Here is a 20,628-nt window from a genome sequence, read left to right as displayed (position 1 = left end):
TTTTATGACAAACCAGAAAATTTGTGCTTCGCAAAAAGGGATGTATAACATACACTAGAAGAGAGAAGGGCTATAGGCACCCATAAATAAAATGGAGGGCTATGAATAGACGAAGAGATAGAATTACAGTGTGAATCTCGCTACTGTCTCTTTAAACCGGTCCCTCCTCTCACCCCCCCATCCTTTAGAGGCAGTGAGAGAGCCGTCTCCACTAGCAGCCAAAGCCTGTCCATAAACTCCAGCCTCTTCCTCCCTCCATCTGGCAGGAGGGACAGAGAGAGAGAGAGAGAGAGAGAGAGAGAGAGAGAGAGAGAGAGAGAGAGAGAGAGAGAGAGAGAGGGGACCAGAGTGCGTGTGAATCCACAGGGTTTCAAATCGGAGGCAAAGGCAGCATCCCTCCATCGTCACGGCGACAGGAGGTGTCAGCATCACCGGGGAGACGGAATGCGAGACGGAATCTAGTGGTCGCCGCGGCAACAAGCGCATTCGAGGAGTTCCAGGATTCCACGCAGGATTGAAGAAGCCAGGGCTCCAGAAGAGAGAGGGACCGGGGCCAATCTTTCCTCCTCCTCCTCCTCCTCCTCCTCCTCCTCCCACTGAAGGACAGATCTGAACGAACCCTCCTTCTGACGGTGGGCGAGTGTGGCTGGACGGACAAGTGAAAGGAAAGACATTAAAGAGTGGGATTGTGTGTGGGAAAGAGAGAGAGAGGTGGGAGGGAGACAGTCAGTTGATGGTGACTGACGTGGCAACAAAACCGACAGGATGATCCGATCTCAGCCGATCCGAAAACTGTGTTCCCGCTGTTCCTTCTCAGGAGGAAGGAAAGGCAAACCCGCACATCACTGACCGGCGGAGAAACGGGAACGGGAAGGAGTGAGAGAGAACACTGTGTTATGAAGAGTATTTCCACTGGGGCTGGAGCGATTCAATTTGGTGAGCGTGTTCATTTGTATCTGTTCTTCTTGGTCTCTCTTTGCTGTCTGTAATTGATTTTGTGTAGTAAATTGAAGCTTGAGCACGGTTAAAAGAGAAAATCAAGATGTGTGTCTGAGAGAATAGAAAGTGGGGGAGAGGGAAATAAAAAATGACCGGGAGAGAGAGACGTTACCAGATACACAGAGAAATTGCTCTCATTCCTGTCTTTCCAGGTGCCTCCTGCCAATTTTGTCAGCAGCAGAGGTTTTGAAGGGTCAAGTCGTCCTATTTCTTTCCCTTCCAATCCTCCTGGGGCAAAAAGACATGGAATTTACCTCCTCTGATGATTTACATTTTTTTTGAAGAACAAAGCGCTATTCAAAAAGGGCATGAAAGATTGTGATCCGTCTCCATTTAAGGAAAGGTGTGAGAAACGCTTCTCTGACCCGGAGCGAAGGATGCACCGTTTCGTCTGACACCCTGTGGGGGATTACGTGTGAAACACCATCACAGCACTTATTTGTAAGTGTAGTTATAATTTTGCCGACCGCTCTGACAGCATTAAGTCGGTTGCCTTGGTTTATCGTTTCAGACATTCACAAATGCGCAAGGACAAACATACGTATGTACACACATAATATAGAAGCACACTGTCTGTTTTTGACTGAACTAACATCTCTCTCTCTCTCTCTCCTTTTATTCCAGATCCAGTTCAAGGAAAATGAAAGTTGGAATATTTCATCTTTTAGTTTGACTTTTTTTACTTCAAACCCAAGCAAAAAAAGACAAAAAATTTTTTTTTAAAGAAGCACTTCAATCATTCTCTGAAAGAAATGCAACTTTGGGAGTTTCCTTTTTCTTCCTAAATTGGATTTTATGAGAGTTTGCCGTGGATCAGTTGCTGAATACGAGCATGTCTTCATGGAAAAGAAGAATTCTGCGTCATAGACACCAGCTTTCCATCCAGAATTACCCATAAGGACTCTTCCACACAAGCTACAATGAAATGAACCACATTTTGTTTCTTCCCCCTGGAGTGTGTATTTCTCGGATATAGCATCCTTCAATGATTCCGGCATCTCCCGTTCCATCCGTGTCAGTCTCCCGAACCCCGAGATGCCCCGTCGTACACCTCAAGAGGAGGCTTGACCCCAGACCCAGCGAGGTCTCTCGGCTGCCCAGGCGTATTTAAGATGTTGAACCCTTCCCGTGTGTCCCGAGCCCCAGATCGGATCAGTAGCACTGCGGCTCCCGGAGGCCCCAGACATGGATCGTGGCTCGGCTCGGCCCTGCCCTCAGCGCTCCGTTCCCCGGCCCGTGAGAAGCCTGTGAAGGATGTCCCAGAGCGGAGCTCAAGCCCGGGAACCCTCTGAGACCCGCAGTCAGAGAGAACAGATCCGCAGCCACATGAAGATGGTGATCGAGCAGCTGGAAGGAATCCTCAAAGAGCTGAAAGATGTGGCACATGAACTGCGGGAGGTAAGGATCGCTACTCATTTCATCTCATTTCGGTTCTACTATTGAGGGAGACGAGGAGGTTCGAGTGTTATCCTGAAGACGAGATCAATAATCAATGCTTTCCAGGTTTCCAGGCATAAATGTAGCTTCATTGCACTGAAAACCAAAGCCTTAACATGAGAATGTGGGAATGAAAGAAAGGGGTGTAGCTGCTTCATCCAGAAGATACAGAAGATTGCCTTTTCCCGTGACAATGACGTGACACATGTCCGGGATCCTTTGCAATGCCAAATGATAGAACAGTTGCAGTGATAAATAATCAATGCTGTCCAGGTTGAAGTAGGCTTCATTGCACTGAAAACCAAAGCGAGGCCTTAAAGGCATAGTTCACCCAAAAATGAAAATTAGCCCATGATTTACTCACCCTGAAGTCATCCTAGGTGTGTATGACGAATACAATCGGAGTTATATTAAAAAATGTCCTGGCTCTTCCTAGCTTTATATTGAGAGTGAATGGCTGGAGAAAAATTCAACCCCAAAAAAGTGCATCCATCCATCATAAAAGTAATCCATACTGCTCTGGGGGGTTAATAAAGGCCTTCTGAAGCAAACAATGCATTTGTTTAAGAAAAATATCCATATTTAAAACTTTATAAACTGTAATCACTAGCTTCCGACAGACGGCTGTACACTTTCATTGTACTGAAAACCAAAGGAGAATTTGGGAATGAAAGAGAGATGTGTAGCTGCTTTATCCAGAAGATACAGTAGTGCACTTTTCCCGTGGCAATGACGTGACACATGTCTGGGATCCGCTGCAATGCCTAATGATGGATCTGCTACAAAGTGATCATGCTGGAAAATAGAGAGGGAAAGTGAGAGGCAGAAGAAAAAGGGAAAGAGGTGTGCAAGGTAGGAGTCGGGCTTGGCAATGCTATAGTTATGTAAGCACTTTGTTATCGGCTGGATTCCTACTGTATTCTACCAACTGCCATGGTTACAAGATGAAAAGATTCCTCTGTGTGTGTGTGTGTGTGTGTTCCTCTCTCAGTGTTTAGGAGTGAGCTGACTGCATTGAAAAAAAGACAAGTGTGTGTCTGCGTCAATGTCACATTTCAGCTGAATAGATTTGTGTGTGCGAGAAATGTACTTGGAACAGAAATGGGCAATGATTTGTTTAGAAATGAAAGTGATGAGAATTGCGCATGTATGAGAGAAAATAATGAATTCTGCTTTCTGCTACAATCACGAGACTCGTTTCTCTCTCTCTCGCTCCATTTGGACTTTGAATATTTCTAGGCTTGTACACCAGTTAGGAATTCGCCCTTCCCGAATCATCGCTCATCTTTGGAGGCACCGGCATCTGTTCCCCTCCAGATTAGCCCGTCCCGCTCATGAAGCCCAGACTACAGCAGAACTACACCCTCGAGTCTCTCCCGAGCTCCCGAATGTGATTGATGATGTGGGAATAATGCTCGCTCCGGCTATTTATAAACACCAGGACTCGGAGTAGCCCGTAAACGGCTCTACGCCCACACTACATATGGATCAGGCTAAAAATAAAGTCAAATGTTTAAAAGCTGACGGGAGTGTGTGTGTGTGTGTGTGTGTGTATGGGATGTCTGTAGAGGTTTACGTTAAGGAGTATTGATGATCAGTCCAGGGGAAGATGTGTAGATGGTGAATGTTGGATAAAATCTTTAATTCTTTTGGCTGTTTTAGAGGACTGCCTGATGGATGACACTCAATGCTGGATGATACTTCAGGGATGCGCAATAATGGGGTCACATCGCACGTAATGAGACTGCAGACTCTGCCTGAGTGTGTGTGTGAGAGAGAGAGAGAGAGAGGACCGAATGTTCCCATAAGGACAGTAAAAGCTGAGGTCACGTACATTTTGAGGCTAGTCATTGGCCGTTAAGAGGAAAATGGCTTGGTAAACATACAGAACAATATCTTAATTGAACTATTAAAATGTAAAAAGGTTTCCATGAGATTTAGCCGGTAGGGAAATATCATAAGCTCTGTGTAAAAAGTCAATGGAAAGTCCCTACTGTGTGTGTTTGTTGTATTGACACATCAGCAAGTAGTTTTGCTTGTAGAAACATTTGCTTTTCTTCCCGTTTGGGAGCGTTAGATCAAAAGCGTTACAGCTAAACCATCTCTAGCCCTCATAGGCCACAGAGAACGAATGCTCCTGGTGTTTGAGAGCATATGTGTGTGTGTGTGTGTGTGAGCTCGAGTACGTGTGTGTTTGTACCCTTTAACCCTGTTTGACTTCAGAGTGCTGCAAGTTTGTGCTGAGATGGAAAAGACTTATGTAACTCTACCAGTAACTTACATAAAACAGCACAAACAGCTCTGAATTAGTCATCAGTTCTGTCAATCCGCAGGAATTTCGCATCTCACACGAGCCTGAGATCTTTTCACATCTCCTCCCATTCACTCAAACTCAAATCCAACCCCTCAAGCTTTTGCTGCCGCACTTTTTAATTAATGCTAACCGCCTCAGGCTGAGATCATCCTCGCAAACAAACGCTGAGGGAAATGCTGTCGTTCGTTCCCTCCGACGTTCAAGTAGGAGACGCAGCGCAAACCAGAAGAGTGGTTTAGGCAATCCTGTGATGGGTTTCATTAATAATGAAGACAACTCTTTACCATGGGCATGAATTAAAAATTCTTAAATTACAACTGAACTTAAATTAGAGACAAACTTGACAGCTAGTGATCACCATTTGACATTTTGATAATAGCTAATAACTTTGATGAAAAGGTCGTGCGAGTTTGGAGCGACATGAGGGTCGGCAGACGACGACTTAATGAACTCACTCAATTTAGACATTAATTGATTTCGACAGTGTTTCAGACAAACGCTTTATATATATATATATATGTGTGTGTGTGTGATATCAAGATAACATCAAGATAACAATGAACACTTTTACAGCATAATCATTCTTTACATTTCAAGTTAAATAAATGAACATTCATGCATTATGAATGAACATTAACTATGAATAATTGTATATTTACTGACTGATTAATAAATGCTGTTAAAATGTTGGTAGTTCTAATGTTAACAAAGTGAAACATATTGCAATATTTGTGTTATTAATGCAGTGTGTGTGCGCTTGTGAGTGTGTGTTGTTGTTTTTTTAGCATTTTGCATCCAAAATCCACTTGTTTTCCACTCAAACACAGTCACTTTGAATAGAAATGCCACTTCTGATGCTTACCTTGGTACATTTTGGCAATTACCGGTATCCTCATTCAGTTTGCTGAAGGCTTTTAACTGTAAAGCGGCAGGTTTGATCCCACTTAGAGATGATCCATTAAACACAGACCCTGTTTCTGTCCTACCGCCATTGTGTTCTCGAGCTGAACACTTAACCCATCGCTGCTCCAAAGGGACTCGGTGCAATTGCCCTACTGTAAATTGATTTGGAGTAAAACATCTATACGTATTAAGCACATTACATTATTCACAATATTGTTATAAGATCATACGCAGTCGCTTTTATTTGCCTTTAAGCGTTGCATTATCACGCTGACTGAAACAGATAACGCTCCCACTGGAGTCCGCTAGTAGTTGCACTGAATTTGATGATCAATATATTTCATTAATGAGTCGATTCACTGGCTCTGCCCTCAGCGAGCCGAATCCCGTCTGAATTCTCCACGGGCCGGAGCACAACATGCAAAAGCCATCGATAACATAAACACTCCCATTACGGCTCCGGTTAAAGGCCCACACGAGCTGCCTATGGATTGTCATAAAATACAAGTGCTTGAAATTAAGTGTCAGAAGAGAGTGGAAATTCTTTCTAGGGAAGAGCACAAGAGAGAGAGAGAGTAAGTAGACAGAGACAGAAAGACACAATACGGAGAGGAGACTGTGTCTCACAGCATGTAATGAGAGGGACGAGTGTCATTTGGACAAAGAGTACTTATCTTTGCTCCAGTGCAGTGTCTAACGCTTGGTTAAGTGTCTCTGCCTGAGCGCAGTAATTTGAGAGACTGGTTTATCACACAGAAGCAGAGCCGGTGATGCAACAGCAAACATGGCTTCCTGACAGTCCAGATTTCAGACCGAACGCTCGGTGTGTTTTAATGTCCTCGCTGAAATAATAATGAGACGACTCATTAAAGGAATCGGATGCTCCAAAATGGACATTCTGTCGTCATCCATTCACACTTGAGTCGGTCAATGTTCTTTCTTCTTTGAAACACAAAAGTAGAGATTTTCAAGAATGTATTTTTTTTTATTTATTATTATTATTCTCAAAAATTTGGCAAAAACACCATATATTCTGAAAGGTGTGTGTGTGTTTCTGCATGATTTCTGAAGGAGTAATGATGCTGAAAATTCAGCTTTGATCACAGGAATAAATTACACGTTAAATTACAGCTGTTTTACATTGTAATGATATTTCAAAATGTAACTGATCTACAATATATTTGATTGAATAAATGCAGCCTTGGTGAGCAGAAAATAAACTTCTTTCAAAAACATTATAAAATCGTACCGACCCCAAACTTTTGAACTACTTATTTGTCCTTTTCGATGCTTTGAAGCTCCCGTCATCATTAATTGTAATTGCTTGAAAAAAAAAAAAAAAAAAAAACTGGCTTGTGGATTATTCAAAGAGTTTGGATCAACATAAGTGTGATTAAATGATGGCAGAATTTTAGATTTTGGTCGAACGATTCCTTCCAACATGATTACGTTTGCATATATCCATCACATCTGTGTTCCCGTGCAACAGTCATGTTGGATGCTTTCAGAGATCTAGCACTTTTAAGGCTCAATCAAGCCAAAAGAGGCAGAAATGACTTCACTTGAGCAGCTCTGATCAAATAACATCAGACTGTGCCGGAGGCTCGTTTCTTTTCAATACCACACAAAGCTTGTACCGTTGAAAAGTGGCCTTTACAGTAACAGCATGTCAGCGGTTAAAGTCGAAAAGAAATGCTGTTCTCAACCCATATATACGATGCTGGATATTCAACGAGGAAAGATTTAGGACAGGATTTGATTTTATCCATCCGGAATTGATTGGATTGTGAAAGGTTGACGTAACAAGCAGGATTTCTGATGTCAGCCGGAACGGAAAGTCAGTTCAGAGACATCGCGAGTTATTACTTTTTGATAGTTGAAGATAGTGTGTTTTGATGAAGATAAGGTAAATCGAGTTTTGATTTTATGTTTACTCTTATGTTGACGTAGATAATGTAAAGTCACAACTCTGCAAAAATGTGGTTGTGACCTTCAGGCAAGACACTAATAACTTTGTTTGTTTATTTGGCTTTTCGTATTGTGTTGTGGAACTAAAGCGTCCAAAATACAGTTTTATACAGTTTGTATTCTCCACTTCAGCAGCTTTACACACACCAGACTTTACAGTTTTATTTCTATCTATATTCTGAAGGTTTGTTCATATATCATCGCCTGATATATAGAGCATTTTATTCCCAAAAACATGGTGTAAATGTGTTTGTTTTCTGTCTGTTAACAGTATTTTCAGTATTTATGGAGTGATAAAAAAAAGAAAAAAAAAGAAATGCAAAATCCTCTTATAAAAAACTTTCTCTAATATATCAACAAAATGAAACAAGAGTTTTGGGTAACACTTTTTACATGTACTATAGTAATAACAGTAAATTATGCACAATTAACCCTAACCCGAACCATAACTCTATAGTACATCTAGTTAACTAATATTCCTCAGTATTTATCAATGTAAGCACAAGTAGAATGTAACTATTAAAGTGTAACCACATTTTGAACCTGTCTTTGCCTAAGCTTCAGATTTCTGCTCTGCACATTAGTGAATATTGACTTAGATGTTGCCTAATTTGCATATTCAAACATAGCATTTGAGAAAACCTGTAATACAAAATAAATGTTTGCAATTCCAAATGTGATCAATGAACTGTGGAAGTATGGCGATATCTATTAGTTATGTGTGGTGCTCTCTTCACCTGGGCTTCAGGCTGGGCTTCTCGGCTGCAATAAAAGCTGTGAATTTAGATGTGACCACAGGAGGCACATTTTGAGTCCAGAAAAATGTTTTTCTATTCCAGTGGGGCCGAACATCTGAAAGCAGACACACACTCACACACGCACAGCATTAGATAGATGGAGACGGAGAGAGTGGGAAAGAGAGAGATGAGTGATGGGAGGAGAGATAGTAGCAAGTGATGAGGATAAAGTCTCAGTCCCACGACAGACAGAGCGAGTGTGTGACCGGAGCGTCTCTCGGCACGGGGGGGATTAAACCCCGAATCAAAGACTGTTTACTCCGTCTTAGATTCCTTCTGCACGCCGTCCGCTACGCTGCACGCCAGGGCACCGCTAGCAATTTTTGGCCCTATGGAAGAATATGAGGTTGGGCCCCCTATTACATTACTACTAGTACTGTTACTACTAATAACACTGATCTCTGGGGCCCCAGAAGTGCGTGGGCCCTTAGAGTCGCCCTAACCCCTCAGCGCCGCCCCGACTAGAGGCGCTGAGGATGCGCTCTAGAATGTAGAGATTCTTTCATGCCGATTCATCAGATCCAACAGTGCTTGATTCAAAAGCAAAAGTAGATGTTCCTGGTCAACATCAATCATAGCCCAAACTACACTGTCAAAAGATGCAAATAAAGCAAATGCTTTAAACACTATTAAAAATCTTTCTACTTCAAAATTCCACATTTAATTCAATGTTACTTGCCATTTCTTTGTAATAATGCATGACATTTTCTAGCAATTTCTGAGTGAACATGTACACCAATTTTTTTCAGTGCACAATATTGAAGAAATATAAATATGATTTTCAGTTTATAGCCTGTTAACTTGGCACGCTTCTTTATGGCCCTTTTCCACATCTTTTAGTAATCATTATAAATTAGGAACACATCCAAAACTCATCCAGTGAAAACGTTTATGGAAAACGGTGCGTTAAAACCTTAAAGTTGTTTGAACACAACTTGGTCAGACATATGGCTTTGATTTTATAGCAATTTTGAGGCCAAATTTATGAAAATATATATTTTGTATGAAATAAAAGATGTTTAGTTCAGCACATTTCCTTTACAGTAAACCTAAACTTCTATATTTTTTTACACTTTCATTTAGTTGAAGTTCTTTCGCTTCAGCAATAATATGTTGAGTATCTTTTTATTTTTTTAAAGACCAATCTTAGGTCTGTACTCCAAAGCGCCTTTCAATTACAACCATTTAAGGTCAGATCTGTGCTCAATATGTTTAAACATAATTGAAATGATATAAGCATTACTAACAAGCATGTTTCAGATTTCTTTTGACTGTAAATGGTGGGCATCAGCTGCGGGTGACTTGGGCTCTGACTAATCTTCTTGTTGACATATTCAAGACACACAAACTAATTCAACTTAACAGTCTATTTTCTGCTATCTGCATCGACCTAAAACTGCCATTTCTCATATTTAAGTGGATGAAGGACAGAAGTACTTGTGATTTCCCTGAAAACGTTAACCAGTCTGAACCTGAACGCCGCCGACCTTTGAAATGCACCGCCTGAACTCAGTCCTCTCACATTTACAGCCCTGATAATTGAGGAGAAACCTGAGAAGATGGAGTCTCCATGTATATTTATATATTTTGAGATATTAAAGAGATTTTGGCACATTTCTAAGACCTCTAAACGATTAACATGATCAAACATTTGCTGATAAACCTGTCACACACAATCTACTCCATGCGTTCTGTCGTCTGATTGATAAAGTCTTTTAGTATAATTATGCTTTACGTGTCTTTTTGCTTTGAAATTTTTACTGACTTACCGTATAACTTTTATTTCAAGATGAAACTTTTATTTGCTGGACTGAAGCAACTCAGGTTTACTTGATTATCCATAATTATTTTTTATTTTATTTTGAAAATTGTGAGTATTATTATCAAATATGATGATTTATTTGTTCATCTCTCAATCATCATTGTATTGCATTATATGTTTTAAAACTACAGAGCTTTGATCATAAAACTAAGGCATACTATTGGCAGATATTGATATTTATATGCATTTTATGTCAGTATCTGTTGTTCTTTTATACAGATCTCACTGATTGACATTACAAGCATCAGAATTTCATTTATTTTTGTCCATAGAAATATCTGCATCTGCACCAAATGGCATATTTTTCTTCAGTTTGGGCCTCTGAATAAAATTGAGGTGGTGTTTCCCCCATTTTCTCACTATTATCATACTATTTGAGGCATAAAAGTCTTATGTATCAAATACGATCAACAAAAAACACATGCAAACTCAGAAAACCTGTTACTTGATTTTAAAAAACTGGACGGGTTTGCTCTTTCTCGTCGGCTGGCCAGTGCATCGATTCCCTCTTTCATCCAAAGCTGCGCCTCCATCCGTCCCGCAGCTGGAGACTCAATTTGCTGGAGATTATGTGGAGGCTTTGGTGGATCCAGGGACCTGTTAACCGTCCGTCTCTCACACCGGCCTGGTGTGTGTTTCCCGTACGACGCCGTAACTCGCTGCTTCACTATCATAGTACGATTCATCGTTGAAGAAATCAACCAGCTAGTCACGACTGTTTCCCGAAACCGTACTGTCGCAAAGTGGTCGTTCAACCACGTTGGTTAATGATGTCACGCAGGTGTTGGAGTAATAATGAATAACTTTTAATGAATCTGTTTGAGATCGAATTAACGCTAGATGTTTTGCTGTAAATGATAGACATGTCATCTGAGGACTATTTCTCATTTCTCTCAGTTATTTTGCTTTATTTCCAGATTCACTCATAGACTCGTTCTTACACTAGAGCTCGTTCACACATGCGCACTCTTCAGATACAACACTTTAAATCTCTTGACAAACTAAAAGACGTAAATGACATTTGTATGTATTCTGAATAAAAGACATAGATTGTAATTAATGTCAGCTTGCTTATTTTGCTTGATTTATTGAGTCCACATGTCATGCAAACAAGAAACTCTTCTTCTAAGCACAGGTCGAGATCTGTCGCTCAAACACACAACTCTGCGATGGTTTCGGGAAACACCGACTCGTTGAACTGCTGATAACGACGGAACTTGCATCCACAGTCGGCTTACGATGCTTTTGGGAAACGCAGGCCTGGAAGAGAAACCAGCCGCCAAACCCCGGCTCCGTCTTTACCCTCTTTCAAAGACCCATTTCCATTTTCTGTTGACCTCGTTTCCTTTGCTCAAATTAATTTCTTAAATTAACGAGTGTCACCTTAGGAACGAGTCAGTCTTCAGAGAGGCCTGACAGCATTGCGCTGGATAACGTTAGCGTCAGCCCCGTGTGATAACATGACGATTATAAGATATCAACAACCCCTCGACTTCAAAAAAACCCTTCAAAAGGCTTTTTGCTGTGATAACTGAAGGCCAACAGCAAACAAGCCCGCAGCCACGAAACCCTGCGAGCTTCCAGCTTCATTACAGCTTCTCCAGACTCGTTCAGGGTGGTATTGACCGCCTCATCATGCTGGTAAAAGCCATGGATTAGCTCCCACTTCGGCTCGCACCGGGTCCTCCATCTCTAGTGGCCATTAGAGGCTTCCTGGACACCGAGGCAAAGATTTCCACTTGACTTAAAGGAATAGTTCACCTAAAAATGAAAATTCTGCCACCATTTACTCACTCTCATGTCAATTCTAAGCCCGTAGGCACTTTGTTTTCTTCAGTATAACACATTTTAAAGAAACAAAAAGCCCTAAAAACAGCAAAAGCAGATACTGTAAGTGGTCCATATGACTCATGCACTTTATTCTAATTGTTCAATAGCTTCAGTTTCAGTACAAATTAAGCTCAATTGAGAGGATTTGTCAGTGTTGATTAGTACAAAAGATCTCCTTAGATAGATAGATAGACAGAGAGAGAGAGAGAGAGAGACTGCTGAAGTTTATTGTTTGTGGCTGCAAATTATTGCATTATGCCACAAATTATTTTGATTAAGTGTAACTTGTATTGAAGTATGGACTCGTTTTATGGCGCTTATATTGTGTTTTTGTCCTATTTGGAGCTTCATCGCCATCAGCCATTGAACTTTATGAATAAATGGTAACTCTTCATTTTAATGATCCCCTTTGAACCAATGAGTCAGCTAGCTCTCATTACAGTATTAGTAGACTGATGCTTAATATCTGCTAACTCTGTATATTGATGCTCCTCGAACAGACAATCTATTGACTATAAGTTACTTTGCCACTACATGTCAGCTTATTCTAACCCTAGCAGTCTACTAATACTCTACTAACACTGCGATGAGAGTTAGTAGACATGTAGGTGCAGTGTTGAACAGAATGTCATTTTTAACATCACCCTTTTTATTGTATTCACGGTGAAGTTTGTTGACTTGTGATGTGATGCAATCCTTTCACTGAGATTTCAGAGTTCGTTTTCTGAAAGTTTTATTTTACTTGAGTGCTTATAAAAATAAGCCTGCAAAATATGTTTTCATTTTTTGCCTTATTAAACAGGCCCTCAAACATACACAATCCGTTAGAGAGGTATTGCATTCATTGCACAGCATGAGACACATTTTCTCCAGCAGGGAGGATGAGGATGTTGTATTGAGAAGACAGACAGATAGACAGACAGACAGACAGACAGACAGACAGACAGACAGACAGATAGATAGATAGATAGATAGATAGATAGATAGATAGATAGATAGATAGATAGATAGATAGATAGATAGATAGATAGATAGATAGACAGACAGACAGACAGACAGACAGACAGACAGACAGACAGACAGACAGACAGACAGACAGACAGACAGATAGATAGACAGACAGACAGATAGACAGACAGACAGACAGACAGACAGACAGACAGACAGACAGATAGATAGAACGATGGATGGATAGATAGATAGATAGATAGATAGATAGATAGATAGATAGATAGATAGATAGATAGATAGATAGATAGATAGACAGACAGACAGACAGACAGACAGACAGACAGACAGACAGACAGACAGATAGATAGATAGAACGATGGATGGATGGATGGATGGATGGATGGATGGATGGATGGAAAATATGCCTGCAAAATATGTTTTCATTTTTTGCCTTATTAAACAGGCCCTCAAACACAGACGATCCGTTAGAGAGGTATTGCATTCCTTGCACAGCATGAGACACATTTTCTCCATTTTCTGAGGTTGTTGCATTGAGAACGCAGAGCGAAAACACCTCGTCTCTCAGGCTATCGGCCTCCTGCTCTCCTGTCCTCTTTTCCTCGTCATCGCTCTTCCTCTCTTTACGGCTCTGTTGGTTTGCTCTGATGGACACGCTCGGGACGGGTGCTGGCGCGTCTTTACGCCATGAATTAAACCACTGGGCTGAACTTAATGGGGTGAGAAATGGCAGACTGACTCTTTACATGGGCTAATTGTTTTTCAAGCATGCTTAGCACACGGAGAGGCACAAATGCTTTTATCAGCCTTAACTACAACAGGGACTGAATGCGTAATGGGATCCGGAGAGCAAACACATTTTTCAGAGCGTAATCTCTGAGCGTACATCACGAACGACGACTGTATGTGCGATGTGCGTGTCCTCGATGTCCTTGAAAATAAAGAACGCTCATTCTTAAAACAACCACAGCATCTCAGGACTGCAAGATTTCAGCGTGACCCAGTTTGCAATGATCTGGTAATGTTTCTGCTGATAGCATGAACTGTTATAGCCAGAGCTTAAGCAACAGGGCAGAGGCAGCCTTTAACCTTTAAAGCCTCTCGATCGGCCGCTTCAGTCTTTATTACACCTGTGCGGATGGACGGAGGTGGCCGAGATTAGCGTGCCAGACACGGACGTTTTGGACCAATTTGTGATCATGGGAGGTTGAATCGTGAAACAGTTTCATATTAATGTAGAACAGATCTGAAGTGAATATTAAACCAAAGACATTGGTTTGAAAAAGCATGGAAAAACATTAGGATCCGAAATCCCATTTCAAAGTGAAAATGAACAGAACTTTTTAGGATTGTGAAGAAAAGAGACATTATGACATAAAATGCACAAGAAATACTTCAGATTTGATGGTGACATTAAGCATGTAAACAAAAGGTCTGATATACTTGTTTCAAAGCATAAAGTTAGGATGTGCTTTGTTTTGTCACTGGTTCATTTAGCTGGATATTCAATAAAAATAAATAGAGGAAGAAATAACAATTATTATTAGTGTGCTCAATATAACAATAAGTAAATATTATGAGATTTGCTTATGACATTGTGCATATTAATAATAATAATGATAATAATACATTAATAACATTATTATGTATTAATAATAATGATCATAATAATAAATTAATAACATTATTATGTATAAGCAAAAAGCATAATCCAGAAAACAAGCAGATAATCAAAAACCAAGAGCAGGATAACGCTCAGAAATGCAGTGTAACACACACACGACTTTGCAAAGAATTGAAAACACAGGGATGTTATAGGCAGAGTTGAACCACACACTGACACACAGGTGGAAGTAATCACACAATAATGAGTCCAGGTGCTGGGGTTTATGGGAACTGGAGTTCATGATGGACAGAGTGCCCTCTGCTGGAGAACACCGGCACTGCAGCTGGCGGATTATCAGCATTATTATTATCATTAGCATAACATTGCTTTACTTGTTATACATAATTATTATTATTATTAATGTTATTTGTATTATCATTAATATGTTAATGATATGTATACATCTAATAATATTTACTTATTATTATGACATAACTATGACATTGAACATAGAAATAACACCACCACTATTATGCATAATACTTATACATAATAATTGTTATCAGTTTGTATCTTATTATTATCATTATTAACATGACAATGTCAACATGCTCAATGTCATATTAAGTAAATCTAATATTATTTATTTACTTATTATTATGGCATTATTATGAAATTGAGCATATTGTTATTATTTTATTTTTTAGTATTACATAACATAAAATGTATGATTAAAACTCTATTTGTTATAAAATAATACGATATTATAAGAAACAGGTCTTCAATAATCGTCTGTAATAAATCTCCACTCCGATGTCCTTCTGACGGCCCTCACCTGTAACAGATCGAAGTCAGCGTGTGTGAGTGACCAGCTGGCCCTGTGTGTGTGTGTGTGTGTGTGTGTGTGTGTGTGTGCGTGTGTGCGTGTGTGACTGTCCCTGTCCTCGTTCCCCATCACAGGTGTCAGCTTCAGGCACACCGTGATCAAAGAGATGCTGACCACGGCCAAGATTCATTATTCAAGCTGCATCATGAGAGAGAGAGAGAGAGAGAGAGAGAGAGAGAGAGAGAGAGAGAGAGAGAGAGAGAGAGAGAGGATTAAACAACTTTTATTTAGACATCATTTATATCTCATTCACAATAATAATAATAATAATAATAAAATGTAATATTCAAAAAATAAAAATACTTTTTTTTTTAAAACCCTAAGACCAATTGATCATCATGTACAACACATAGAACCTCATTGATACACCAGATTTCACAAAAAGCAGGTACATTATTTGTGAGACTGTAATATGTAAATTCCATTCTCAATCTTGCTGCCACCAGACTCATACACATTACTCTAGAATTTGTTGCTGCCAACTCTAGGCCCTTGTTTTTTCTTGTTTTCCATATGGCCAATTTTGCTGTCCCTATTAAATAATTCAATAAACATACTCTCCTTCTTAATAAAAATCTATATTTCAACCCTCCTATAAATTTTTTGTCTGAAAAATCTTCTGCAAACCCCTGAAACCAAGCTGCAAGTAATTCAAACAAATCATTTAATCTATTGCATTTTAAAAACAGATGCTCTAGATCTTCACCCTCACCACAAAACCTACACTGCCCCCCCACTGCTGGGTTCAGGTGCGCCACATGCCTGTCCGTAGCTATCGCCCCGTGTATGATCCTCCACTGCAGATCACCAGTTCGCTTTTCTACAGGGAGTTTGTACAGGGTCCTCCACCTGTCTCTAACAAGGAAGTCTGGTCCCAACAACTCTAGCCATCTGGAAGCTTTTTGTCTCTTCAGTGACCTCTGGTGTATCACCTTAACTGCTGTGTGGTAAAGTGCCTTCTTCGAAGCACAATCCAGATACTCCAGTTGAGGTGTCTGTAAATTCAAGATAGAATCGGCAACCTCCCCTTCATTCTCATCACACATTAGTGACGAAATCTTGATCCTTGGAAAAACTTTCATGTCATTCTGATTTGACATTTGTCCTGTTGCTATACTTTCTCCATAAGTTCTTTGTACTGCCAGAGAGATTTCCTCCATCATTTTTGAAACAAGTCTCTGTGATCGTAAACCAGTCACTTCCTTAATATTTTCGACAGATTTCCATCCATCTTTATCCATTAGATGACCCAGCTTCACGATACCATTCCTGAGCAGACATGCTCGCACACTCACTGAGGACAAAAGTCTGGTCTGGATCATGTTGTTAAAAAACAATGGTTCCTCAGGAGCCCAGTGAATAGAACTGCTCCCATCTCTGTCCACCTTTAAAACATTTCTCCACACGTGAAACATTGTCCGATAAAAAGGAGTAATTTCGGACAAATTCATATCCTCCAGTTTCATTAAAAACAGGTGTTTATCAAGACCAAGCCCACCTGCCCTCTGCAAGATGGCACATGCTGTAGGAGTCCATAACAAGTCTTTTTGATAAAGAAATCTTTTTGCTGCTTGTAATCTGAACGCGTGGATACGACTCTTAACGTCCACCAGGCCATGTCCTCCTTCGCAAACTGGCAAAAAGATCACTGATGCTCGGACCCAGTGCTCGCCACTCCAGAAAAAAATGACCAATTTCCTCTGAATTTCACATATAATGTCCTCAGGTGGATCCATGACTACACACCTGTGCCATAGTGTAGACGCTGCCAGGTTATTGGCGACCAGAACTCTCCCTCTATAAGACAACTGTGGTAATAGCCATTCCCACTTAGACAATCGGGCAGACACCTTATCCAGCATACCCTCCCAATTCTTCATTTGATATTGTCTATTGCCTATAAAAACTCCCAACACTTTTAAACCTTCCCTTCCCCATCTCAAGCCACCTGGAAGTTGTGGATATCCTACCTCGTCCCACTGACCCATAATATAACCCTCACTTTTCTCCCAATTTACTTTGGCAGTGGAGGCTTTTTCATAAAGCTTAATATTCTCATTCAAACTTCTAATATCCTCTTGCCTCGTGATAAACACCGTAATATCATCTGCATAAGCAGACAAAACTAATTTAACACTTTCACTTCCATTTTGAAATAACACACCTTGTAAATGTTTTTTAAGTCTATGTAAGAGAGGTTCAATCATTAGGCTATACAGCTGCCCAGACAATGGACAGCCTTGTCTGATCCCTCTACCAAGAGCTACTGGAGCACTAAGACCCCCACCAGCCTTTACCATGATAAACACATCGGAGTATAACAATTTTACATATGATAAAAAATTTTCACCAAAACCAAAATGTTTTAAAACATTAAACAGATACCCATGATCCACCCTGTCAAATGCCTTTTCTTGGTCTAATGATACAATTCCAAGATCACTATTATTAAGGTGGCTAAAGTCAACTAAATCTCGTAACACAAATATATTGTCTATAATAGATCTCTCTGGAACACAATACGTTTGATCTTTATCAATCAAAAACTCTAAACAATGCTTAATTATATTAGCCAGACATTTTGACAGTATCTTATAATCCAGACATAGTAGGGACACTGGTCTCCAATTTTTCAATAAACATAAATCCCCTTTTTTTGGTAGCAGTGAGAGGACTGCACGTCGACAACTTAAGGGGAGTGATTTTTCTTTAAAACAATTTAAAAACACTTCATACAAATCCACTCCAACTAGATTCCAAAATTGCTTATAAAATTCAACTGGCAATCCGTCTATTCCTGGAGACCGACCTGAAGACAGTTGCTGCATTGCCTCTGTGAGTTCCTTAAAAGTAATTTCATTATCCAGCAATTTCTTATGTCCATCTGGTAACTTTGGTAAATCAAACAGTAATTCCTCAGTACTTTTAGAGTCACATGATTCTTTACTATATAATGACGCATAAAAATTCACTGCCATTTTTCTGATTTCCACCGGATCAGAGGTTATAGTTCCATTTGCGCGACGAAGATTATACATCTGTTTCTGTTGAACATTTTTCTTTTCCAGGTTAAAAAAATAAGAACTAGGAGCATCCATATCTTTAATCGAGCAAAACCTTGCTCTAATCAGTGCTCCCTTAGTCCGTTCCTGTAAAAAAGATCCAAGTTCCATTCTCTTTTTTTCCAAAAAGTCTTTCTGCACAGTTCCAGGATTATCCATAATTTCTTTTTCTAACTGCACAATGTCCTTTTCCAGTTTTTGTACTGTTACTTTAATTTGAGAGGAAGAATGCAAGGTATAATTCTGACAAAAAACTCTTATTTGGGCTTTTCCCACTTCCCACCACTGGCTAATATTTTCAAAAAAACTCTTTTTCATTTTCCACTCATTCCAAAACATTGTAAATCTTTCACAAAACAAAACATCTTGTAACAGTTTCACATTAAAATGCCAATAATATGTACGTCTTGACAATTCTTTCATGTTAAGATCTAAACCAACCATATGATGATCTGAAAAGGCATTTGGTGAATGAAAAACGTTCATTATTCTGTTGTTCCATATTTTTCCAAGATAAAACCGGTCCAATCTAGCCCCACAAACAATATTATCAGTCACTTTAACCCATGTGTACTGTCTTTCCATTCCATTCCTTACTCTCCATATATCTATCAAACCTCTTTTTCCCATTATTTTGGATAGTACTAAACTAGATTGATTATGAGGTTCTTCACCATTTCTATCAACAGTGAAATCTGTTGTACAGTTCCAGTCTCCCCCTACAATAATACACACACCATCATCAATTTTCTTAAGAGATTCATTCAGTTTCATAAAAAACCTCACCCTTTCTGACCCATTATTCGGGGCATATACATTTACAAAAGCAAACAGAAAACCCTCAAACTCTATTTTTGTTATTATAATCCTCCCCTTTTCAATTTCCTCAACATTTAAAATATTAACATTCATATTCTTTGAAAATAAAATAGCAACTCCAGCACTATTATTTGACCCATGACTTAAGACGAGCTTTCCAGCCCACCACATACCCCATTCTATTTCATTATTATTATCAGTATGTGTTTCCTGTAAAAATGCAACATTAATCTGTTTTATTTTCAAAAATTCTGAAACCATTGCCAATTTCTTCCTGTCCCTACCCCCATTTATATTTAAGGAACCAACCCTCAAACACTCCATAGATAGATGAAAGGATAGAAGGGATAGAAAAAGAAACCATTGTAAGAGAGACACCCTGTGCAACTTAATCATTGCTTTAATAATTTGAAGCACGAGATTTACCCTGACGTAATTTCGTTAAGAGTTTCTTCAAACGAAATCTCTTCTTCTTACTTAGTTCGTCATGGGTTACCGTTCTCTGTAGCATAATTACTGAAGCAATAAACTTATCCACATCTGGGAAGAAGTCATTTACTTCAACTATCTTACCAAAAGTTACATCCAAGAAATCATTTATTTCCTGCAATGTATACAATTCTCCCATAACTTGGGAACCAAATTCAGAAATTTCCGAACAAGCATCGTCATCCACCATCTCATTGTCATCGTTACTCATTTCAAAGCCCTGTGATGTTTCAGGTTGTAGCTCAATTTCACTTCCACCAGCCTCACTAATCACCATTTCTACACCTACTCCACTTACTTCTGCTGTCACTGTAACTTCATCGGCCCTCATCATTCTCTCAGTATCCCTACTTTGGTTCACAACAACAGTGGGCTCCTCGCTAGGCCTCGTACTATCACCCACAGCAACACCACCATCATGTACTTCACTCACAGCCTGAGGTTGTATTCCTCGATTTATTTCACGATTCCCATCATCAACATTCTGCTGCGTATTCTCAACATTCTGAGCCTTATGTGGACATGCAACCCTCTTATGCCCAATGTCTCCACATTCAAAGCATTTATTATTCCCGGTACTCGCATACACCAGATACGACTTTCCTTCATGCCCCAGTCTAAAAGAAACATTCAAATCTTGTTCATTCAGAAACATAAAAACTTGTCTTCTGAATGATAACACGTGCTTCAAGGCCTCATTTTTGCATCCAAGAGAAATCATTTTAAC

General features: G+C 39.7%; 1 protein-coding gene across 2 annotated transcripts in view; it reads left to right on the top strand.

The window, feature by feature from the left end:
• Nucleotides 1-308: 308 nt before the first annotated feature.
• The window catches only part of insyn1 (inhibitory synaptic factor 1), a 75,561-nt gene continuing 55,241 nt past the window's right edge, over nt 309-20,628 (top strand). The window contains exons 1-3 of one of the 2 annotated variants that reach the window (XM_084409219.1): nt 309-936; nt 1,152-1,440; nt 1,624-2,397. In XM_084409219.1, coding sequence (XP_084265345.1) covers nt 2,254-2,397 — 144 coding nt within the window. In that variant the 5' untranslated portion in view covers nt 309-936; nt 1,152-1,440; nt 1,624-2,253. The remainder of the gene's footprint in view (nt 937-1,151; nt 1,441-1,623; nt 2,398-20,628) is intronic. The other variant, XM_084409220.1, reaches the window with a different exon arrangement.

Source organism: Rutilus rutilus, assembly GCF_951802725.1.
Source record: "Rutilus rutilus genome assembly, chromosome: 5".
NCBI lineage: Eukaryota > Metazoa > Chordata > Actinopteri > Cypriniformes > Leuciscidae > Rutilus > Rutilus rutilus.
The sequence above is the reverse complement of the archived record's forward strand: the minus strand, read 5'-3'. Positions and strand labels throughout refer to the sequence as shown.